The 25250-nt window shown below is 40.7% G+C and overlaps 1 protein-coding gene across 1 annotated transcript in view; it reads left to right on the top strand.

Annotated features, from left to right (window-relative positions):
- Positions 1 to 25250, top strand: part of LOC128656945 (24-hydroxycholesterol 7-alpha-hydroxylase) — a 360073-nt gene that overhangs the window by 163892 nt on the left and 170931 nt on the right. Inside the window, exon 8 of the mRNA XM_053711138.1 lies at positions 21071 to 21204. Within this exon, the coding sequence (XP_053567113.1) occupies positions 21071 to 21204 (134 nt within the window). The remainder of the gene's footprint in view (positions 1 to 21070; positions 21205 to 25250) is intronic.

Below are 25250 nucleotides of genomic sequence, written 5' to 3'. Positions count from 1 at the left end.
CCCCATAGGAGAATGTGTACTAAATGTATTGATTTCACCTTAAACAGTAAAGATCAGTCTTTAAATGTAAAAGAAATATCACCAGAAGATTCTGACGAGGGGGAAGTTATGCCGACTAACTCTCCCCACATGTCAGACCCTTCGCCTCCCGCTCAGGGGATGCACGCTAATATGGCGCCAATTACATCAGGGACGCCCATAGCGATTACCTTGCAGGACATGGCTGCAATCATGAATAATACCCTGTCAGAGGTATTATCCAGGTTGCCTGAATTAAGAGGCAAGCGCAATTGCACTGGGGTTAGGAGAAATACAGAGCGCGCATATGCTGTAAGGGCCATGTCTGATACTGCGTCACAATATGCAGATCATGAGGACGGAGAGCTTCAGTCTGTGGGTGACATCTCTGATTCGGGGAAACCTGATTCAGAGATTTCTAATTTTAAATTTAAGCTTGAGAACCTCCGTGTGTTGCTTGGGGAGGTATTAGCTGGTCTGAATGACTGTAACACAGTTGCAGTACCAGAGAAATTGTGTAGGCTGGATAAATACTATGCGGTGCCGGTGTGTACTGATGTTTTTCCTATACCTAAAAGGCTTACAGAAATTATTAGCAAGGAGTGGGATAGACCGGGTGTGCCTTTTTCCCCACCTCCTATATTTAGAAAAATGTTTCCAATAGACGCCACTACACGGGACTTATGGCAGACGGTCCCTAAGGTGGAGGGAGCAGTTTCTACTTTAGCAAAGCGTACTACTATCCCGGTTGAGGACAGTTGTGCTTTTTCAGATCCAATGAATAAAAAATTGGAGGGTTACCTTAAGAAAATGTTTATTCAACAAGGTTTTATTTTACAGCCCCTTGCATGCATTGCGCCTGTCACGGCCGCGGCGGCATTCTGGTTTGAGGCCCTGGAAGAGGCCATCCATACAGCTCCATTGACTGAAATTATTGACAAGCTTAGAACACTTAAGCTAGCTAACTCATTTGTTTCTGATGCCATTGTTCATTTGACTAAACTAACGGCTAAGAATTCCGTATTCGCCATCCAAGCGCGTAGGGCGCTATGGCTTAAATCCTGGTCAGCTGACGTGACTTCGAAGTCTAAATTACTCAACATTCCTTTCAAGGGGCAGACCTTATTTGGGCCTGGTTTGAAGGAAATTATTGCTGACATTACTGGAGGTAAGGGTCACACCCTTCCTCAGGACAGGGCCAAAGCAAAGGCCAAACAGTCTAATTTTCGTGCCTTTCGAAATTTCAAGGCAGGTGCAGCATCAACTTCCTCCGCTTCAAAACAAGAGGGAACTTTTGCTCAATCTAAGCAGGCCTGGAAGCCTAACCAGTCCTGGAACAAAGGCAAGCAGGCCAGAAAGCCTGCTGCTGCCTCTAAGACAGCATGAAGGAACGGCCCCCTATCCGGCGACGGATCTAGTAGGGGGCAGACTTTCTCTCTTTGCCCAGGTGTGGGCAAGAGATGTTCAGGATCCCTGGGCGTTGGAGATCATATCTCAGGGATATCTTCTGGACTTCAAAGCTTCGCCTCCACAAGGGTGATTTCATCTTTCAAGGCTATCTGCAAATCAGATAAAGAAAGAGGCATTCCTACGCTGTGTGCAAGACCTCCTAGTTATGGGAGTGATCCATCCAGTTCCGCGGACGGAACAAGGACAGGGTTTTTATTCAAATCTGTTTGTGGTTCCCAAAAAAGAGGGAACCTTCAGACCAATTTTGGATCTAAAGATCTTAAACAAATTCCTCAGAGTTCCATCTTTCAAAATGGAAACTATTCGGACTATCCTACCCATGATCCAAGAAGGTCAGTACATGACCACAGTGGACTTAAAGGATGCCTACCTTCACATACCGATTCACAAAGATCATCATCGGTTTCTAAGGTTTGCCTTTCTAGACAGGCATTACCATTTTGTAACTCTTCCCTTCGGGTTGGCTACAGCCCCGAGAATCTTTACAAAGGTTCTGGGATCACTTCTGGCAGTTCTAAGACCGCAAGGCATAGCGGTGGCTCCGTATCTAGACGACATCCTGATACAGGCGTCAAGCTTTCAAGTTGCCAAGTCTCATACAGAGATAGTTCTGGCATTCCTGAGGTCGCACGGGTGGAAAGTGAACGAGGAAAAGAGTTCTCTATCCCCACTCACAAGAGTCTCCTTCTTAGGGACTCTTATAGATTATGTAGAAATTAAAATTTACCTGACGGAGTCCAGGTTATCAAAACTTCTAAATGCTTGCCGTGTTCTTCACTCCATTCCGCGCCCTTCGGTAGCTCAGTGTATAGAGGTAATCGGCTTAATGGTCAGTGGAATGGGGATTACACAGATTTGTCCCCTCTGCTAAATCTGGATCAAGAGACCAGAGATTCTCTTCTCTGGTGGTTGTCTCGGGTACACCTGTCCAAGGGTATGACCTTTCGCAGGCCAGATTGGACAATTGTAACAACAGATGCCAGCCTTCTAGGTTGGGGTGCAGTCTGGAACTCCCTGAAGGCACAGGGATCGTGGACTCAGGAGGAGAAACTCCTTCCAATAAATATTCTGGAGATAAGAGCGATATTCAATGCTCTTCTGGCTTGGCCTCAGTTAGCAACACTGAGGTTCATCAGATTTCAGTCGGACAACATCACGACTGTGGCTTACATCAACCATCAAGGGGGAACCAGGAGTTCCCTAGCGATGTTAGAAGTCTCAAAAATAATTCGCTGGGCAGAGTACCACTCTTGCCACCTGTCAGCAATCCATATCCCAGGCGTGGAGAACTGGGAGGCGGATTTTCTAAGTCGTCAGACTTTCCATCCGGGGGAGTGGGAACTCCATCCGGAGGTGTTTGCTCAATTGATTCATCGTTGGGGCAAACCAGAGTTGGATCTCATGGCGTCTCGCCAGAACGCCAAGCTTCCTTGTTACGGATCCAGGTCCAGGGACCCAGAAGCGACGCTGATAGATGCTCTAGCAGCGACTTGGTTCTTCAATCTGGCTTATGTGTTTCCACCGTTTCCTCTGCTCCCTCAACTGATTGCCAAAATCAAACAGGAGAGAGCATCGGTGATTCTGATAGCGCCTGCGTGGCCACGCAGGACTTGGTATGCAGACCTAGTGGACATGTCATCCTTTCCACCATGGACTCTGCCTCTAAGACAGGACCTTCTGATACAAGGTCCTTTCAATCATCCAAATCTAATTTCTCTGAGACTGACTGCATGGAGATTGAACGCTTGATTCTATCAAAGCGTGGCTTCTCCGAGTCAGTCATTGATACTTTAATACAGGCACGAAAGCCTGTTACCAGGAAAATCTACCACAAGATATGGAGTAAATATCTTTATTGGTGTGAATCCAAGAATTACTCATGGAGTAAGGTTAGGATTCCTAGAATATTGTCCTTTCTCCAAGAGGGCTTGGACAAAGGATTATCAGCTAGTTCCTTAAAGGGACAGATTTCTGCTCTGTCTATTCCTTTGCACAAGCGTCTGGCAGAGGTTCCAGACGTCCAGGCATTTTGCCAGGCTTTGGTTAGAATTAAGCCTGTGTTTAAACCTGTTGCTCCCCTGTGGAGCTTAAACTTGGTTCTTAAGGTTCTTCAAGGAGTTCCGTTTGAACCCCTTCATTCCATTGATATTAAACTTTTATCTTGGAAAGTTCTGTTTTTGATGGCTATTTCCTCGGCTCGGAGAGTCTCTGAGCTATCTGCCTTACAATGTGATTCTCCTTATCTGATTTTTCATGCAGATAAGGTAGTTCTGCGTACCAAACCTGGGTTTTTACCTAAAGTGGTTTCTAACAAGAATATCAATCAAGAGATTGTTGTTCCATCATTGTATCCTAATCCTTCTTCAAAGAAGGAACATCTTTTACATAATCTGGACGTAGTCCGTGCCTTGAAGTTTTACTTACAAGCTACTAAGGATTTTCGTCAAACATCTTCCCTGTTTGTCGTTTACTCTGGACAGAGGAGAGGTCAAAAAGCTTCAGCACCTCTCTTTCCTTTTGGCTTCGGAGCGTAATACGCCTAGCCTATGAGACTGCTGGACAGCAGCCCCCTGAAAGGATTACAGCTCATTCTACTAGAGCTGTGGCTTCCACCTCGGCCTTTAAAAATGAGGCCTCTGTTGAACAGATTTGCAAGGCCGCGACTTGGTCTTCGCTTCACACCTTTTCCAAATTTTCCAAATTTGATACTTTTGCTTCTTCGTAGGCTGTTTTTGGGAGAAAGGTTCTTCAGGCAGTGGTTCCTTCCGCTTAATCCTGCCTTGTCCCTCCCATCATCCGTGTACTTTAGCTTTGGTATTGGTATCCCACAAGTAATGGATGATCCGTGGACTGGATACACTTAACAAGAGAAAACATAATTTATGCTTACCTGATAAATTTATTTCTCTTGTTGTGTATCCAGTCCACGGCCCGCCCTGTCCTTTTAAGGCAGGTCTAAATTTTAATTAAACTACAGTCACCACTGCACCCTATGGTTTCTCCTTTCTCTGTTTGTTTTCGGTCGAATGACTGGATATGACAGCTGGGGGAGGAGCTATATAGCAGCTCTGCTGTGGGTGATCCTCTTGCAACTTCCTGTTGGGAAGGAGAATATCCCACAAGTAATGGATGATCCGTGGACTGGATACACTACAAGAGAAATAAATTTATCAGGTAAGCATAAATTATGTTTTCTTCTGTTATGTGTGATCAGTCCACGGGTCATCATTACTTCTGGGATATAACTCCTCCCCAACAGGAAATGCAAGAGGATTCACCCAGCAGAGCTGCATATAGCTCCTCCCCTCTACGTCACTCCCAGTCATTCTCTTGCACCCAACGACTAGATAGGATGTGTGAGAGGACTATGGTGATTATACTTAGTTTTTATAACTTCAATCAAAAGTTTGTTATTTTACAATAGCACCGGAGCGTGTTGTTGCCTCTCTGGCAGAGTTTGAAGAAGAATCTACCAGAGTTTTTACTATGATTTTAACCGGAGTAGTTAAGATCATATTGCTGTTTCTCGGCCATCTGAGGGAGGTAAAAGCTTCAGATCAGGGGACAGCGGGCAGATGAATCTGCATTGAGGTATGTAGCAGTTTTTATTTTCTGAATGGAATTGATGAGAAAATCCTGCCATACCGTTATAATGACATGTATGTATACTCTACACTTCAGTATTCTGGGGATGGTATTTCACCGGAATTACTCTGTTAAAAGTACACTAAACCTTTTAATAAGTATTTATCATGTTAAACGTTTTTGCTGGAATGTAGAATCGTTTGCATTTTCTGAGGTACTGAGTGAATAAATATTTGGGCATTATTTTTCCACTTGGCAGTTGCTTGTTTTAATTGTGACAGTTTCGTTTCTCTCTCACTGCTGTGTGTGAGGGGGAGGGGCCGTTTTTGGCGCTCTTTGCTACGCATCAAAAATTTCCAGTCAGTTACAAACCTTTGCTAAAAGTTGTGTTGTTTTTAAGGATTGATGCTATAACTGTTTTTCAGTTCATTATTTCAACTGTCATTTAATCGTTTAGTGCTTCTTTGAGGCACAGTACGTTTTTGTTAAATAAGATTGTAACCAAGTTGCTAGTTTATTGCTAGTGTGTTAAACATGTCTGACTCAGAGGAAGATACCTGTGTCATTTGTTCCAATGCCAAGGTGGAGCCCAATAGAAATTTATGTACTAACTGTATTGATGCTACTTTAAATAAAAGCCAATCTGTACAATTTGAAAAAATTTCACCAAACAGCGAGGGGAGAGTTATGCCGACTAACTCGCCTCACGTGTCAGTACCTGCATCTCCCGCCCGGGAGGTGCGTGATATTATGGCGCCTAGTACATCTGGGCGGCCATTACAGATAACATTACAAGATATGGCTACTGTTATGACTGAAGTTTTGGCTAAATTACCAGAACTAAGAGGCAAGCGTGATCACTCTGGGGTGAGAACAGAGTGCGCTGATAATACTAGGGCCATGTCTGATACTGCGTCACAGCTTGCAGAGCATGAGGACGGAGAGCTTCATTCTGTGGGTGACGGTTCTGATCCAAACAGATTGGATTCAGATATTTCAAATTTTAAATTTAAATTGGAAAACCTCCGTGTATTACTAGGGGAGGTTTTAGCGGCTCTTAATGATTGTAACACTGTTGCAATACCAGAGAAATTGTGTAGGTTGGATAAATACTTTGCGGTACCGGCGAGTACTGACGTTTTTCCTATACCTAAGAGACTAACTGAAATTGTTACTAAGGAGTGGGATAGACCCGGTGTGCCGTTCTCACCCCCTCCAATATTTAGAAAGATGTTTCCAATAGACGCCACCACACGGGACTTATGGCAAACGGTCCCTAAGGTGGAGGGAGCAGTTTCTACTTTAGCTAAGCGTACCACTATCCCGGTGGAGGATAGCTGTGCTTTTTCAGATCCAATGGATAAAAAATTAGAGGGTTACCTTAAGAAAATGTTTGTTCAACAAGGTTTTATATTGCAACCCCTTGCATGCATCGCGCCGATTACGGCTGCGGCAGCATTTTGGATTGAGTCTCTGGAAGAGAACCTTAGTTCAACTACGCTGGACGACATTACGGACAGGCTTAGAGTCCTTAAACTAGCTAATTCATTCATTTCGGAGGCCGTAGTACATTTAACCAAACTTACGGCTAAGAACTCAGGATTCGCCATTCAGGCACGTAGGGCGCTGTGGCTAAAATCCTGGTCAGCTGATGTAACTTCTAAGTCCAAATTACTTAATATACCTTTCAAGGGGCAAACTTTATTTGGGCCCGGTTTGAAAGAAATTATCGCTGACATTACAGGAGGTAAGGGCCACGCCCTGCCTCAAGACAAAGCCAAAGCTAAGGCTAGACAGTCTAATTTTCGTCCCTTTCGGAATTTCAAAGCAGGAGCAGCATCAACTTCCACTGCACCAAAACAGGAAGGAGCTGTTGCTCGTTACAGACAAGGCTGGAAACCTAACCAGTCCTGGAACAAGGGCAAGCAGGCCAGGAAACCTGCTGCTGCCCCAAAGACAGCATGAACCGAGGGCCCCCGATCCGGGACCGGATCTAGTGGGGGGCAGACTCTCTCTCTTCGCCCAGGCTTGGGCAAGAGATGTTCAGGATCCCTGGGCGCTAGAGATCATATCTCAGGGATACCTTCTAGACTTCAAATTCTCTCCCCCAAGAGGGAGATTTCATCTGTCAAGGTTGTCAACAAACCAGATAAAGAAAGAAGCGTTTCTACGCTGTGTACAAGATCTGTTATTAATGGGAGTGATCCATCCGGTTCCGCGGTCGGAACAAGGTCAAGGGTTTTACTCAAACCTGTTTGTGGTTCCCAAAAAAGAGGGAACTTTCAGGCCAATCTTGGATTTAAAGATCCTAAACAAATTCCTAAGAGTTCCATCGTTCAAAATGGAAACTATTCGGACAATCTTACCCATGATCCAAAAGGGTCAGTACATGACCACAGTGGATTTAAAGGATGCTTACCTTCACATACCGATTCACAAAGATCATTACCGGTATCTAAGGTTTGCCTTCTTAGACAGGCATTACCAGTTTGTAGCTCTTCCATTCGGATTGGCTACGGCTCCAAGAATCTTCACAAAGGTTCTGGGTGCCCTTCTGGCGGTACTAAGACCGCGAGGAATTTCGGTAGCTCCGTACCTAGACGACATTCTGATACAAGCATCAAGCTTTCAAACTGCCAAGTCTCATACAGAGTTAGTTCTGGCATTTCTAAGGTCGCATGGATGGAAAGTGAACGAAAAGAAGAGTTCTCTTTTTCCTCTCACAAGAGTTCCATTCTTGGGGACTCTTATAGATTCTGTAGAAATGAAGATTTATCTGACAGAAGACAGATTAACAAAGCTTCTAAATGCATGCCGTGTCCTTCATTCCATTCAACTCCCGTCAGTAGCTCTATGCATGGAGGTGATCGGCTTAATGGTAGCAGCAATGGACATAGTTCCCTTTGCACGTCTACATCTCAGACCGCTGCAATTGTGCATGCTGAGTCAGTGGAATGGGGATTACTCAGACTTGTCCCCTACTCTGAATCTGGATCAAGAGACCAGAAACTCTCTTCTATGGTGGCTTTCTCGGCCACATCTGTCCAGGGGGATGCCATTCAGCAGGCCGGACTGGACAATTGTAACAACAGACGCCAGCCTACTAGGTTGGGGCGCTGTCTGGAATTCTCTGAAGGCTCAGGGACAATGGAATCAGGAGGAAAGTCTCCTGCCAATAAACATTCTGGAATTGAGAGCAGTTCTCCATGCCCTTCTGGCTTGGCCCCAGTTAAAAACTCGGGGGTTCATCAGGTTTCAGTCGGACAACATCACGACTGTAGCTTACATCAACCATCAAGGAGGGACAAGAAGCTCCCTAGCAATGATGGAAGTATCAAAGATAATTCGCTGGGCAGAGTCTCACTCTTGCCACCTGTCAGCAATCCACATCCCGGGAGTGGAGAACTGGGAGGCGGATTTCTTGAGTCGCCAGACTTTTCATCCGGGGGAGTGGGAACTTCATCCGGAGGTCTTTGCCCAAATACTTCGACGTTGGGGCAAACCAGAGATAGATCTCATGGCGTCTCGCCAGAACGCCAAACTTCCTCACTACGGGTCCAGATCCAGGGATCCGGGAGCGGTTCTGATAGATGCTTTGACAGCACCTTGGAACTTCGGGATGGCTTATGTGTTTCCACCCTTCCCGCTGCTTCCTCGATTGATTGCCAAAATCAAACAGGAGAGAGCATCAGTGATTCTAATAGCGCCTGCATGGCCACGCAGGACTTGGTATGCAGATCTAGTGGACATGTCATCCTGTCCGCCTTGGTCTCTACCTCTAAGACAGGACCTTCTGATACAGGGTCCATTCAAACATCAAAATCTAACTTCTCTGAAGCTGACTGCTTGGAAATTGAACGCTTGATTTTATCAAAACGTGGTTTTTCTGAGTCGGTTATTGATACCCTGATACAGGCTAGGAAGCCTGTTACCAGAAGGATTTACCATAAGATATGGCGTAAATACCTATACTGGTGTGAATCCAAAGGTTACTCCTGGAGTAAGGTTAGGATTCCTAGGATATTGTCCTTTCTACAAGAAGGTTTAGAAAAGGGTTTATCGGCTAGCTCATTAAAGGGACAGATCTCAGCTCTGTCCATCTTGTTACACAGGCGTCTGTCAGAAAATCCAGACGTCCAGGCCTTTTGTCAGGCTTTAGCTAGGATCAAGCCTGTGTTTAAAGCTGTTGCTCCGCCATGGAGTTTAAACTTAGTTCTTAACGTTTTACAGGGTGTTCCGTTTGAACCCCTTCATTCCATTGATATAAAATTGTTATCTTGGAAAGTTCTGTTTTTAATGGCTATTTCCTCGGCTCGAAGAGTCTCTGAGTTATCAGCCTTACATTGTGATTCTCCTTATCTGATTTTTCACTCAGACAAGGTAGTTCTGCGTACTAAACCTGGGTTCTTACCTAAGGTAGTCACTAACAGGAATATCAATCAAGAGATTGTTGTTCCATCCTTGTGTCCAAATCCTTCTTCAAAGAAGGAACGTCTTCTACACAATCTGGATGTAGTTCGTGCCCTCAAGTTCTACTTGCAGGCAACTAAAGATTTTCGCCAAACTTCTTCCCTGTTTGTCGTTTATTCTGGACAGAGGAGAGGTCAAAAAGCTTCTGCTACCTCTCTCTCTTTTTGGCTTCGTAGCATAATACGTTTAGCCTATGAGACTGCTGGACAGCAGCCTCCTGAAAGAATTACAGCTCATTCCACTAGAGCTGTGGCTTCCACTTGGGCCTTTAAGAATGAGGCCTCTGTTGAACAGATTTGCAAGGCTGCAACTTGGTCTTCGCTTCATACTTTTTCCAAATTTTACAAATTTGACACTTTTGCTTCTTCGGAGGCTATTTTTGGGAGAAAGGTTCTTCAGGCAGTGGTTCCTTCTGTATAATGAGCCTGCCTATCCCTCCCGTCATCCGTGTACTTTTGCTTTGGTATTGGTATCCCAGAAGTAATGATGACCCGTGGACTGATCACACATAACAGAAGAAAACATAATTTATGCTTACCTGATAAATTCCTTTCTTCTGTTGTGTGATCAGTCCACGGCCCGCCCTGTTTTAAGGCAGGTAAATATCTTTTAAATTATACTCCAGTCACCACTTCACCCTTGGTTTCTCCTTTCTCGTTGATTCTTGGTCGAATGACTGGGAGTGACGTAGAGGGGAGGAGCTATATGCAGCTCTGCTGGGTGAATCCTCTTGCATTTCCTGTTGGGGAGGAGTTATATCCCAGAAGTAATGATGACCCGTGGACTGATCACACAACAGAAGAAAGGAATTTATCAGGTAAGCATAAATTATGTTTTTGTGCTGTGAGAGGAAAAAAATTGTAAATCAGCACTGAGAGAAAGTTACACACAGGGATTATTCATATATCTCTCTCTATATTTATCATAGAGGTCGAAATGAACCTGTGAGTTGTAACATATGACGATAAATGTGAATCAGTTTGTAGTAAAAGTAAGCAGTGTATGGAGGTTATTGGTCTGATGGTGTCGGCTATGGACATCATTCCTTTTGCTCGGTTTCATCTAAGATCTCTGCAGTTGTGCATACTGAGTCAATGGAATGGGGATTATGTGGATCTGTCTCCATGAATAGATCTGGATCAGGCGTCAAAGGATTCTCTTCTGTGGTGGTTGTCTCAGGATCATCTCTCTCAGGGAACTTGCTTTCACAGACCTTCCTGGGTGATTGTGACCTCGCACGCCAGCCTGCTGGGATGGGGAGCAGTCTGGGGCTCATTGAAGGCTCAGGGTCTATAGACTCGGGAGGAGTCAGTTCTTCCCATAAACATCCTAGAGCTGAGGGCAATCTTCAATACTCTTCTAGCCTGGCCTCAGTTAGCTTCAGCCCAGTTGATCAGGTTTCGGACAACATAACCTCAGTGGCTTATATCAATCATCAGGGAGGAACTCGGAGTTCCTTGGCCATGATAGAGGTAGCCAAGATTATTCGGTGGGCTGAGACTCACAACTGCTGTCTGTCTGCGATCCATATTACAGGGGTGGAAAATTGGGAAGCGGATTTCCTGAGCAGACAGACGTTTCATCCGGGGGAGTGGGAACTTCACCCGGAGGTGTTTTCCAGCTTGGTTCTCAAGTGGGGGCAGCTGGAACTGGATCTCATGGCATCTTGTCAGAATGCCAAGCTTCCGAGGTATGGGTCGAGGTCAAGAGATCCTCGGGCTGTGCTAATAGATGCTCTGGCAGTTCCTTGAAGTTCAGTCTAGCATATGTTTTTCCTCCCTTCGCTCTCCTTCCACGGGTCATTGCTCGAATCAGACAGGAGAGGGCATCAGTGATTCTCATTGCTCCAACGTGGCCTTGCAGAATCTGGTATTCGGATCTGGTGGAGATGTCATCTCTTCCATCTTGGAGACTTCCATTAATGAAGGACCTTCTACTTCAGGGGCCCTTCCTTCATCCAAATCTTCTTTCTCTGAAGCTGACTGCTTGGAGATTGAATGCTTGATATTATCTAAGCGTGGTTTTTCTGAGTCGCTTATTGAGACTATGATTCAGGCTTGTAAGCCTATGACTAGAAAGATTTACTATAAGATATGGAGTAAATATCTGTATTGGTGTGAATCCAGAGGCTACTCTTGGAGTAGAGTTAGGATTCCTAGGATTTTGTCTTTTCTCCAGGAGGGTTTGGAGAAAGGTTATCTGCAAGTACTTTGAAGGGTCAAATTTCTACTTTATCTATTTTGTTGCAAAAGCTTCTGGTGGATGTGCCAGATGTTCAGTCTTTTTGTCAGGCCCTGGTTAGAATCCGGCCTATGTTTAAGTTTGTTACTCCTCCTTGGAGTCTGAATTTGGTTCTTAGAGTTCTTCAACCGGCTCCATTTGAGCCTATGTATTCTTTGGATATTAAGCTGTTATCCTGGATAGTTTTTTTTTGGTTGCTATCTCTTCGGCTCAAATAGTTTGGAGCTTTCAGCGCTGCAGTGTAAATCTCCTTTCCTTATTTTTCATTCTTATAAGGTAGTTATGCGTGCTGCCTTAGGTTTCCTTCCCTAGGTGGTTTCGATTAGGAATATTAATCAAGAGATTGTTGTTCCTTCCTTGTGTCCTAATCCTTCTTCTCATAAGGAGCATTTGTTGCACAACCTGGATGTGGTGCGTGCATTGAAATATTATTTGCAGGCGACTAAGGATTTTTGCCAGTCTTCTTCTTTATTTGTTGTTTTTTTCTGGGAAGTGCAAGGGTCAGAAAGCTACGGCTACTTCTCTTTATTTTTGGTTGAGGAGTGTTATTCGCATGGTGTACGAAACTGCAGGATAGCAGCCTCCTGTGAAAATCACGGCTCATTCCACGAGGGCTGTTTCTTCTTCTTGGGCTTTTAAAAATGGAGCTTCTGTAGAACAGATTTGCAAGGCTGCCACTTGGTCATCTTTACACCCTTTCTCAAAATTTTACAAATTTGATGCTTTTGCTTTGGCTAAGGCTTCTTTTGAGAGAAAGGTTCTTCAAGCAGTGGTGCCTTCAGTTTAGGTTCCTGTCTTGTCCCTCCTTTATCATCCGTGTCCTCTGGCTTGGGTATTGGTTCCCAACAGTAATTATGATATTCCGTGGACTTACCGTGTCATTAGAAAGAAAACAAAATGTATGCTTACCTGATAAATGTATTTATTTCTTGACACAGTGAGTCAACGGCCCGCCCTGTATTTTTCAGACAGTTTATTTTTCCATAAACCTCAGGCACCTCTGCACCTTATATTACTTCTTTTCTCCTTTCCCTTTGGTCGAATGACTGGGGGTTGTGGGTAAGGGAGTGGTATTTAAAAGCTTTGCTGTGGTGCTCTTTGCCTCCTCCTGCTGGTCAGGAGTGATATTCCCAACAGTAATTATGATGATCCGTGGACTCACCTTGTCAAGAAATAATTTTTTTTATCAGGTAAGCATACATTTTTTTTGTTTTTGTTTTTTTGTTAGGAGGTTGTTGTTATTTTTTGTTGTTGAGACATTTAAAGGGACAGTCTAGTCCAAAATAAACTTTCATGATTCAGATAGGGCATGTAATTTTAAACATCTTTCCAGTTTACTTTTATCACCAATTTTGCTTTGTTCTCTTGGTATTCTTAGTTGAAAGGTTCATAAACTAATTTCTTAGACCTTAAAGACCGCCTCTTATATGAATGCATATTGACAGTTTTTCACCACTAGAGGATGTTAGTTCATGTGTTTCATATAGATAACACTGTGCTTATGTACGTGGAGTTCCTAGGAGTCAGCATTGATTGGCTAAAATGCAAGTCTGTCAAAAGAACTTAACACTGAACCCAAATTTTTTCTTTCATGATTCAGATAGAGCATGCAATTTTATGCAAACTTTCTAATTTACTCCTATTATCAAATTTTCTTCATTCTGTTGGTATGTTTATTTGAAAAGCAAGAATTTAAAGGGATATTCCAGCAAAAATTGGAAACCACATGGGTGCATTTCAGTATTGAACAGAAGCAATTTTCTAATATACACGCGTTAACAAAAATGCTTTTAATAAAAGCTATAGCTGTTTCAAAAGTGTATTTAAGTATGCACCGTGCACCAGCATTTTAAACACAGCACTTGTTTAACTAAGAGCCTAAGGTTAATTGCTGACATGATACAAGCCCCACTGATTATCTGAGCAGCTATATTATTTAAATGTAGGTGCAGTTAGAATATCTAGCTATGCTTCACATGCACATGCAGAGAAAAATGTTAACACTTAAACAGTGATAACTTTTACTAGAAGCATTTTTTCCAATACATTTATATTGCAAATATGTTTCTATTCAAAGATGTAATAAATCTATGTGCATTTAAATTTTGACCAGAATGTCCCTTTAAGTTTAGATGTCGGACCATTTTTGGTGAACAACCTGTGTTGTCCTTGCTGATTGGACAGCACCAATAAACAAGTGCTGTCCATGGTCTAAACCAAACATTTGCTGGCTCCTTAGCTTAGATGACTTAAATTGATAATAGGAGTAAATTAGAAAGTTGCTTAAAATTGCATGCTCTATCTGAATTATGAAAGAAAACATTTAGGTTTAGTGTCCCTTTAAATAAGGGGGCAGTTTGCAGAGGCTTAGATACAAGATAATCACAGAGGTAAAAAACATAATTTATGTAAGAACTTACCTGATAAATTTGTTTCTTTCATATTGGCAAGAGTCCATTAGCTAGTGACGTATGGGATATACAATCCTACCAGGAGGGGCAAAGTTTCGCAAACCTCAAAATGCCTATAAATACACCCCTCACCACACCCACAATTCAGTTTAATGAATAGCCAAGTAGTGGAGTGATAAAGAAAGGAGTAAAAAGCATCAACAAAGGAATTTGGAAATAATTGTGCTTTATACAAAAAAATCATAACCACCATAAAAAGGGTGGGCCTCATGGACTCTTGCCAATATGAAAGAAATGAATTTATCAGGTAAGTTCTTACATAAATTATGTTTTCTTTCATGTAATTGGCAAGAGTCCATGAGCTAGTGACTTATGGGATAGCAATACCCAAGATGTGGAACTCCACGCAAGAGTCACTAGAGAGGGAGGGATAAAATAAAAACAGCCATTTTTCGCTGAAAAAAAAATAATCCACAACACAAAATATAAGTTTAGCCTCATAAATGAAAGGAAAAACTTAAAACATAAGCAGAAGAATCAAACGGAAACAGCTGCCTGAAGAACATTTCTACCAAAAACTGCTTCCGAAGAAGCAAATACATCAAAACAGTAGAATTTAGTAAATGTATGCAAAGAAGAAGACCAAGTTGCAGCTTTGCAAATCTGATCAACTGAAGCTTCATTCTTAAAAGCCCACAAAGTGGAGACTGATCTTGTAGAATGAGCTGTAATTCTCTGAGGCGGGGCTTGACCCGACTCCAAATAAGCTTGATGAATCAAAAGCTTTAACCACGATGCCAAGGAAACGGCAGAAGCCTTCTGACCTTTCCTAGAACCAGAAAAGATAACAAATAGACTAGAAGTCTTCCTGAAATATTTAGTAGCTTCAACATAATATTTCAAAACTCTTACCACATCCAAATAATGTAAGGATCTCTCCAAAGAATTCTTAGGATTAGGACACAAGGAAGGGACAACAATTTCTCTATTAATGTTGTTAGAATTCACAACCTTATTTAAGAATTTAAATGAAGTCCGCAAAACCACCTTATCCTGATGAAAAATCAGAAAAGGAGATTCACAAGAAAGGGCAGATAATTCAGAAACTCTTCTAGCAGAAGAGATGGCCAAAAGGAAAAACACTTTCCAAGAAAGTAGTTTAATGTCCAAAGAATGCATAGGCTCAAATGGAGGAGCCTGTAAAGCCTTCAAAACCAAATTAAGACTCCAAGGAGGAGAGATTGATTTAATGACAGGCTTGATACGAACCAAAGCCTGTACAAAACAGTGAATATCAGGAAGCTTAGCAATCTTTCTGTGAAATAAAACAGAAAGAGCAGAGATTTGTCTCTTCAAGGAACTTGCAGACAAACCCTTATCCAAACCATCCTGAAGAAACTGTAAAATTCTAGGAATTCTGAAAAAATGCCAAGAGAATTTATGAGAACACCATGAAATATAAGTCTTCCAAACTCGATAATAAATCTTTCTAGAAACAGATTTACGAGCCTGTAACATAGTATTATTCACTGAGTCAGAGAAACCTCTATGACGAAGCACTAAGCGTTCGATTTCCATACCTTCAAATTTAATGATTTGAGATCCTGATGGAAAAACAGACCTTGAGACAGAAGGTCCGGCCTTAATGGAAGTGGCCAAGGTTGGCAACTGGCCTTCCGAACAAGATCCGCATAACAAAACCTGTGAGGCCATGCTGGAGCCACCAGCAACACAAACGATTGCTCCATGATGATTTTTGAGATCACTCTTAGAAGAATAACTAGAGGCGGGAAAAAATAGCCAGGTTGATAACACCAAGGAAGTGTCAACGCATCCACTGCTTCTGCCTAAAGAACCCTGGACCTGGACAGGTACCTGGGAAGTTTCTTGTTTAGATGAGAAGCCATCAGATCTATTTCTGGAAAACCCAACAACTGAACAACCTGAGAAAACACATCTGGGTGGAGGGACCACTCCCCCGGATGTAAAGTCTGACGGCTGAGATAATCTGCTTCCGAATTGTCTATACCTGGGATATGAACCGCAGAAAATAGACAGGAGCTGGATTCTGCCCAAGCAAGTATCTGGGATACTTCTTTCATAGCTTGGGGACTTGAGTCCCACCCTGATGATTGACATATGCCACAGTTGTGATATTGTCTGTCTGAAAACAAATGAACGGTTCTCTCTTCAACAGAGGCCAACTCTGAAGAGCCCTGAAAATCACACAGAGTTCCAAAATATTGATTGGTAATCTCGCCTCTTGAGATTTACAAACCCCTTGTGCTGTCAGAGATCCCCAAACAGCTCACCAACCTGAAAGACTTGCATCTGTTGTGATCACAGTCCAGGTTGGACGAACAAAAGAGGCCCCTACAACTATACAATGGTGATTTAAACACCAAGTCAGAGATAGTCAAACATTGGGATTTAAGGATATTAATTGTGATATCCTTGTATAATCCCTGCACCATTGGTTCAGCATACAAAACTAGAGAGGTCTCATCTGAAAATGAGCAAATGAGCAAACCAATTTTAAACGTCTCTTGTCTGTTAGATACAGAGTCATGGACACTGAATCTATCTGGAAACCTAAAAAGGTGACCCTTGTCTGAGGAATCAAAGAACTTTTTGGTAAATTGATCCTCCAACCATGTTTTCGAAGAAACAACACTAGTTGATTTGTGTGAGATTCTGCAGAATGTAAAGACTGAGCTAGAACCAAGATATTGTCCAAATAAGGAAACACCGCAATACCCTGCTCTCTGATTACAGAGAGTAGGGCACCGAGAACCTTTGAAAAGATTCTTGGAGCTGTCGCTAAGCCAAAAGGAAGAGCGACAAATTGGTAATGCTTGTCTAGAAAAGAGAATCTCAGAAACTGATAATGATCTGGATGAATCAGCATATGAATATATGCATCCTGTAAGTTTATTGTGGACATATAATGCCTGTGCTGAACAAAAGGCAGAATAGTCCTTATAGTTACAATTTTGAAAGTTGGTACACTTATATAACGATTCAAATTTTTCAGATCCAGAACTGATCTGAATTAATTTTCTTTCTTTGGGACAATGAATAGATTTGAATAAAACTCCAGACCCTGTTCCTGAAACGGAACCGGCATGGTTACCCCTGAAAACTCCAGGTCTGAAACACACTTCAGGAAAGCCCAAGCTTTTACTGGATTTGCTGGGATGCGTGAGAGAAAATATCTTCTCACAGGAGGTCTTACTCTAAATCCTATTCGGTACCCCTGAGAGACAATACTTACTCAGAATTAATTGATTTTGGACAGAATTTGTCCAAACATCCTTGAAAAATCTTAATCTGCCCCCTACCAGCTGAGCTGGAATGAGGGCCACACCTTCATGCGGACTTGGGGGCTGGCTTTGGTTTCTTAAATGGCTTGGATTTATTCCAATTTGAAGAAGGTTTCCAACTGGAAACAGATTCCTTGGGGGAAGGATTAGGTTTCTGTTCCTTAATTTGTCGAAAGGAACGAAAACAGTTAGAAGCTTTAGATTTACCCTTAGGTCTTTTATCCAGAAAATTCCCTTCCCCCCAGTGACAGTTGAAATAATCGAATCCAACTGAGAACCAAATAACTTATTACCTTGGAAAGAAAGAGATAGCAATCTAGACTTAGAAGTCATGTCAACATTTCAAGATTTAAGCCACAAAGCTCTTCTAGCTAAAATAGCTAAAGACATAGATTTAACATAAATTTTTATGATATCAAAATTGGCATCACAAATAAAATGATTAACATGTTGAAGCAAGCGAACAATGTTAGACAAATTAGAATCCAATTCTTGTTGCGCTAAATTTTCCAACCAAAAGGTTGATACAGCTGCAACATCAGCCAAAGAAATTGCAGGCCTGAGAAGATGACCAGAATATAAATAGGCTTTCCTTAGATAAGATTCAAGTTTCCTATCTAAAGGATCTTTAAAAGAAGTACTATCTTCCATAGGAATAGTAGTATGTTTAGCAAGAGAATAGATAGCCCCATCAACTTCGGGGATCTTTTCCCAAAACTCCAATGTAACTGCTGGCAAAGGATAGAATTTTTTAAACCTTGAAGAAGGAATAAAAGAAGTACCAGGCCTATTCCATTCCTTAGAAATCATATCAGAAATAGAATCAGGAACTGGAAAAACCTCTGGAGTAACCACAGGAGGTTTATAAACAGAATTTAAACGTTTAATAGTTTTAGTATCAAGAGGACTAGTTTCCTTAATATCCAATGTAATCAACACTTCTTTTAACAAAGAACGAATATATTCCATTTTAAATAAATAAGTAGATTTGTCAGTGTCAATATCTGAGGAAGGATCTTCTGAATCAGATAGATCCTCATCAGAGGAGGGTAATTCAGTATGTTGTTGTTCATTTGAAATTTCATCAACTTTATGAGAAGTTTTAAAAGACCTTTTACGTTTATTAGAAGGCGGGATGGCAGACAAAACCTTCTGAATAGAATCAGCAATAAAATATTTTAGATTCACAGGTATATCTTGTACATTAGATGTTGATCGAACAGCAACAGGCAATGTACTATCACTGACTGACACATTCTCTGCATGTAAAAGTTTATCATGACAACTATTACAAACCACAGCTGGAGATATAATCTCCACAAGTTTACAACAATGCACTTAGCTTTGGTAGAACTGTTATCAGGTTGCAGGGTTCCAACAGTGATTTCGGAGACAGGATCAGATTGAGACATCTTGCAAATGTAACAGAAAAAACAACATATAAAGCAAAATTATCAATTTCCTTATATGGCAGTTTCAGGAATGGGAAAAAATGCAGAGCATAGCTCTCTGATAGAGAAAAAGGCAAGAGGCGTATAGGAATGTTTTTTTGGGGGGTTTTTTTGGCACCATAAAAATCCGGAAATGACACACTCGTGTCAATGAAGACGCAACCTTGTGAAAGGACTCGGCGTTGACTGGAAATGACGAATTTGCATCATTGAACGTAACTTCACGGCAAAAATTATTGCGCCAAAAATTACCCAATATACTTTGGCATTTTGCGCCCTCACAAGCCTAATTTTGCCCGCAAATTTAAAATAACAGTAAATTGAAAAAAGACTATACCCCAGGTAAGATTTTTTTTTTCCCTAAAAAATGCATTTCCCAGATATGAAACTGACAGTCTGCAAAAGGAAATATACTTAAACCTGACTCATGGCAAATATAAGTACAATACATATATTTAGAACTTTATATTAATACATAAAGTGCCAAACTATAGCTAAAGGGTGTCTTAAGTAATGAAAACATACTTACCGAAAGACACCCATCCACATATAGCAGATAGCCAAACCATAACTGAAACGGTTATCAGTAGAGGTAATGGAATATGAGAGTATATCGTTGATCTAAAAAGGAAGGTAGGAGATGAATCTGTACGACCGATAACAGAGAACCTATGAAATAGATCCCCCGTGAGGAAAACCATTGCATTCAATAGGTGATACTCCCTTCACATCCCTCTGACATTCACTGTACTCTGAGAGGAATCAGGCTTCAAAATGCTGAGAAGCGCATATCAACGTAGAAATCTTAGCACAACCTTACTTCACCACCTCCATAGGAGGCAATGTTTGTAAAAACTGAATTGTGGGTGTGGTGAGGGGTGTATTTATAGGCATTTTGAGGTTGGGAAACTTTGCCCCTCCTGGTAGGATTGTATATCCCATACGTCACTAGCTCATGGACTCTTGCCAATTACATGAAAGAAAGTATATTAATATAACTTGTTGGTTATGCAAAACTGGGGAATGGGTAATAAAGGGATTATCTATCTTAATAACAATTTTGGAGTGGACTGTCCTTTTAATTTTGTATGAAACTCATGTTTTCATAATGGCTTTGTGTATAGAAGTGTATTTAAACATCCTGACTTGCAGTTTTGGGTGCTTATTTACATAGGGCTGCTTTACTTACATGTCTCTGATACCTTTTAAGTATTAGAAATATTGCATGCAAATAGAAGCGTCTCACATATGAATTCTATATATATATGTGTGTGTGTACTCCAGTATTATTGTGCAGCAGATCCCTTTGCGCATGCGTATAATCAACAAAATTTGTACAGGCAGCGTGCTGAGGGAGACGTTGCCCTGGTAACATTTTTTATAAGCTCCGTTACTTGTGACGTCTCCATATTGTCACATAATCGCTGAAGCAGGTGTGCTTCGTTCGCTCTGAGCGATTGCCAAACGCGGCCCATGTGAAGTGTGGCCAGATTCACCACAGTTAGAGACTGTATTTATTTCTTTTTTTCATGCTAGCACATTTTTCATTTTTCCTGATTAGGTTTTAGAACATTATTGGTTAGTTTTACAGGTTTTTGCATACCGTGCTGTTTATTTATGATGGTAATCCCTTACAAGCATTGCCCTATGTTTTTTTGATACATGTTGTCCTATAGGATATTTCTTATTTCTTCAGTATTTGATCATTTGTAATGTTGGTATAATTTGTACCTTTAATAATTAGACATCTTGACCATGTTGATGATACTGCATGATAAAACCTATATGTAAACCTAAGTCTTTGCATATCATGCAGTCTGCCTGGTAAATTTTATTGTTATTAACTCTTTATTTTAATAAACATTTTTTTTTTTTTTTTTAAATAAAGCATTGTCTTTGAATGTTTTATTTTTATGCTTTTTATTTTTAAATAAGATAGCTACTTGAGTATCCGGGTTAAATACAATGGGCTAGATTACAAGTGGAGCGCTAATTTATGTTTTAATTGTTGCCTTTTTCCAAAGCAGGGTAGAGAATTTTGAAGTTTATCATATTTTTAATCCGCACCTTATTGTACTCATTTTATTCTCTCTTTGAATAGGTCAATGCAAAATAAATATAACTGAAAGTGAACTGAGAAAACTTCCTTTCATTAAAAGTTGTATACTAGAGGCAATAAGATTGCGATCTCCTGGTGCCATTACTAGGAAAGTGGTTCAACCACTAAAAGTTTATGTAAGTAATATATGTAAATACTGTATATATAAATATATATATATGTGTGTTTTAATTTACTCTATCAATGCAGTGTGTTAGAGATAGTGGATCAACAGTATTTATATCCTGTGTTAAAAAATCTTAATCATTTGTATTTGGTGAATATATTAACACAAATATTATGCTTATTTTAAGAATGGATTATAAAATAAAAGTGTAAAAATGATGTGTGATACATTGCAAAACCAAAATTATGTGAATGCATTGGCACTTTAAAGGGATATGAAACCCCCAAGAATGTCTTTTGTGATTCCAGCTTACTTCTGTTATCATTTTTCTTCTTTGCCATTGAATTCTTTGTTGAAAAGATACTCAGATAGGTGTCTAGAGCACTACATAGCAGGAAATAGAGCTGTAGTTTTTTTATAAGCACACTTTCTGAGACACCAGCTACTACTGACCATGTGCAAAAGTTCAGTGTATATGTAAAAGTTTGTGATTTGCTGATGGCTGTCACATGATACAGGGGGCCGACAAATTGAAGTACATTTGTACTTCAATTTGTCAGAAAAAAATCTCATTTGAAAATCAAAGTAATTGCTATAATGTTGTCTTTTTATTATGCACTTGTTGATTATGAAATACTATTGCATTTAATGGTCCTTTAACTATTTTTACATGGTTTAAAGGGACAAAACCTTCAAATTTTTCTTTCATCATTCAGACTATTATCAAATTTGTTTTTTTTTCTTTTGGTATCCGTTGTTGAATGAGCAGCAATGCACTACTGGGAGCTAGCTGAACACATCTGTTCAGCCATTAACAATAGGTATAAAAATGCAACCACCAATCAGCAGCTAGCTCCCAGTAGATATGGTTGCCTAGCTTTTCAACAAAGGATAGCAAGAGAATAAAACAAATTAGATAATAGAATTAAATTGGAAGGGTGTTTTAAACTGCATGCTCTGTCTGAATCATGTTTATGTAATAAAGAAAAGGACTATAATTGTATGTTAAATTTTAAGCATTAGATGGAAGATGGTTAGATGACTGTAATCTATAGTTATTATTTTGGTGAAAAACATTCAGATAGATTATGAGTTTGGCATTGTGAGTGAGAAAACATCGTTATTCTTCATAACTCTGCTTTTTCCCTAACGCCCCTATTACAAGTCTTGTAGGTATAGGTATACCGCACACCTTTTTGGCCGCCATGCAACGTCAGTACCACACTTTTAAAAAAGTCCTTTTTCAATGGGACTTCCATAGCAACGGTATTACGAGTTTGCCTGGGAGGCCAAAAAGTACACCCTATACTGACAAGATTCGTACCGCCATCTAAAGTCAGTAGTTATGAGTTTTACGTTACAAAGCTGTAGCATAAAACTCATAACTAAAGTGTTAAAAAGTACACTAACACCCATAAACTACCTATTAACCCCTAAACCGAGGTCCTTCCGCATCGCAAACACTAAAATAAGTTTATTAACCCCTAATCTGCTGCTCCGGACATCACCGCCACTATTAAAATTTATTAACCCCTATTCCACTGCTCCCCAACATCGTCGCCACTATAATAAACCTATTAACCCCTAAACCACCGCCCTCCTGCATTGCAAACACTATTTAAAGATTATTAACCCCTAATCTGCCGTCCGCCCACACCGCCGCTATAATAAACCTTTTAACCACTAAACTGCAAGCCCCCCAAAACGAAATATACTAAATTAAACTATTAACCCCTAAACTTCTGGCTTCCCACATTTCTACATAAATATATTAACCCCTAAACCTAACCCTAACGTAACCTAAGTCTAACCCTAACACCGTCACCCCCTAACTTAAATATAATTAACATAAATCTTAATAAACCTTACGATTCTTGCCTAAATAATTCCTATTTAAAACTAAATACTTACTTACCTATACAATAAAACCTAAGCTAGCTACAAAATAACTAATAGTTATAATATTGTATCTATCTTAGGTTTTATTTTTATTTCACAGGTAACTTTGTATTTATTTTAACTAGGTAGACTAGTTAGTAAATAGTTATTAACTATTTACTAACTACCTAGTTAAAATAAGTACAAAGTTACCTGTAAAATAAAACCTAACCTGCCTTACACTAAAACCTAACATTACAATAAAATAAATTAAATAAAAAAAAAACAATTATCTAAATTACAAAAAAAAAAATATTACAAAAAAAAGAAAAATATTACAACAATTTTAAGCTAATTACACCTACTCTAAGCCCCCTAATAAAATAACAAAGCCCCCAAAATAAAAAAATGCCCTACCCTATTCTAAAATAAAAATAGAAAAGCTCTTTTACCTTACCAGCCCTTAAAAGGGCCTTTTGCGGGGCATGCCCCAAAGAATTCAGCTCTTTTGCCTGGAAAAAAACATAATTTATGCTTACCTGATAAATTTATTTCTCTTGTAGTGTATCCAGTCCACGGATCATCCATTACTTATGGGATATTAACTCCTCCCCAACAGGAAGTGCAAGAGGATTCACCCAGCAGAGCTGCTATATAGCTCCTCCCCTAACTGCCATTACCAGTCATTCGACCGAAAACATGCAGAGAAAGGAAAACCATAGGGTACAGTGGTGACTGTAGTTTAATGGAAAAATTACCTGCCTTAAAGTGACAGGGCGGGCCGTGGACTGGATACACTACAAGAGAAATAAATTTATCAGGTAAGCATAAATTATGTTTTCTCTTGTTAAGTGTATCCAGTCCACGGATCATCCATTACTTATGGGATACCAATACCAAAGCTAAAGTACACGGATGACGGGAGGGACAGGCAGGCTCTTTATACGGAAGGAACCACTGCCTGAAGAACCTTTCTCCCAAAAACAGCCTCCGAAGAAGCAAAAGTGTCAAATTTGTAAAATTTGGAAAAAGTATGAAGAGAAGACCAAGTTGCAGCCTTGCAAATCTGTTCAACAGAAGCCTCATTCTTAAAGGCCCAAGTGGAAGCCACAGCTCTAGTAGAATGTGCTGTAATTCTTTCAGGAGGCTGCTGTCCAGCAGTCTCATAGGCTAACCGTATTATGCTACGAAGCCAAAAGGAGAGAGAGGTAGCCGAAGCTTTTTGACCTCTCCTCTGACCAGAATAAACGACAAACAGGGAAGACGTTTGTCGAAAATCCTTAGTTGCCTGTAGATAAAATTTCAGGGCACGGACTACATCTAGATTGTGTAGCAGACGTTCCTTTTTCGAAGAAGGATTAGGACACAAAGATGTAACCACAATCTCTTGATTGATATTCCTGTTAGTGACCACCTTAGGTAGGAACCCAGGTTTAGTACGCAGAACTACCTTGTCTGAATGAAAAATCAGATAAGGAGAATCACAATGTAAGGCAGATAACTCAGAGACTCTTCGAGCCGAGGAAATCGCCATTAAAAACAGAACTTTCCAAGATAACAACTTGATATCAATGGAATGAAGGGGTTCAAACGGAACCCCCTGTAAAACATTAAGAACTAAGTTCAAACTCCATGGTGGAGCAACAGTTTTAAACACAGGCTTGATCCTAGCTAAAGCCTGACAAAAAGCTTGAATGTCCGGAACTTCTGACAGACGTTTGTGTAAAAGAATGGACAGAGCTGAAATCTGTCCCTTTAAGGAACTAGCGGATAAACCCTTTTCTAAACCTTCTTGTAGAAAAGACAATATCCTCGGAATCCTAACCTTACTCCATGAGTAACTCTTGGATTGTCACCAATATAAGTATTTGCGCCATATCTTATGGTAAATCTTTCTGGTAACAGGCTTCCTAGCCTGTATTAAGGTATCAATAACTGACTCAGAAAAACCACGTTTTGATAAAATCAAGCGTTCAATTTCCAAGCAGTCAGCTTCAGAGAAATTAGATTTTGATGTTTGAAGGGACCCTGGATCAGAAGGTCCTGTTTCAGAGGTAGCGACCAAGGTGGACAGGATGACATGTCCACTAGATCTGCATACCAAGTCCTGCGTGGCCATGCAGGCGTTATTACAATCACTGATGCTCTCTCCTGTTTGATTCTGGCAATCAATCGAGG

The sequence above is a fragment of the Bombina bombina genome, chromosome 4 (genome assembly GCF_027579735.1).
Source record: "Bombina bombina isolate aBomBom1 chromosome 4, aBomBom1.pri, whole genome shotgun sequence".
Taxonomy (NCBI): Eukaryota; Metazoa; Chordata; class Amphibia; order Anura; family Bombinatoridae; genus Bombina; species Bombina bombina.
This window is presented reverse-complemented; position numbering and strand designations above follow the sequence as displayed.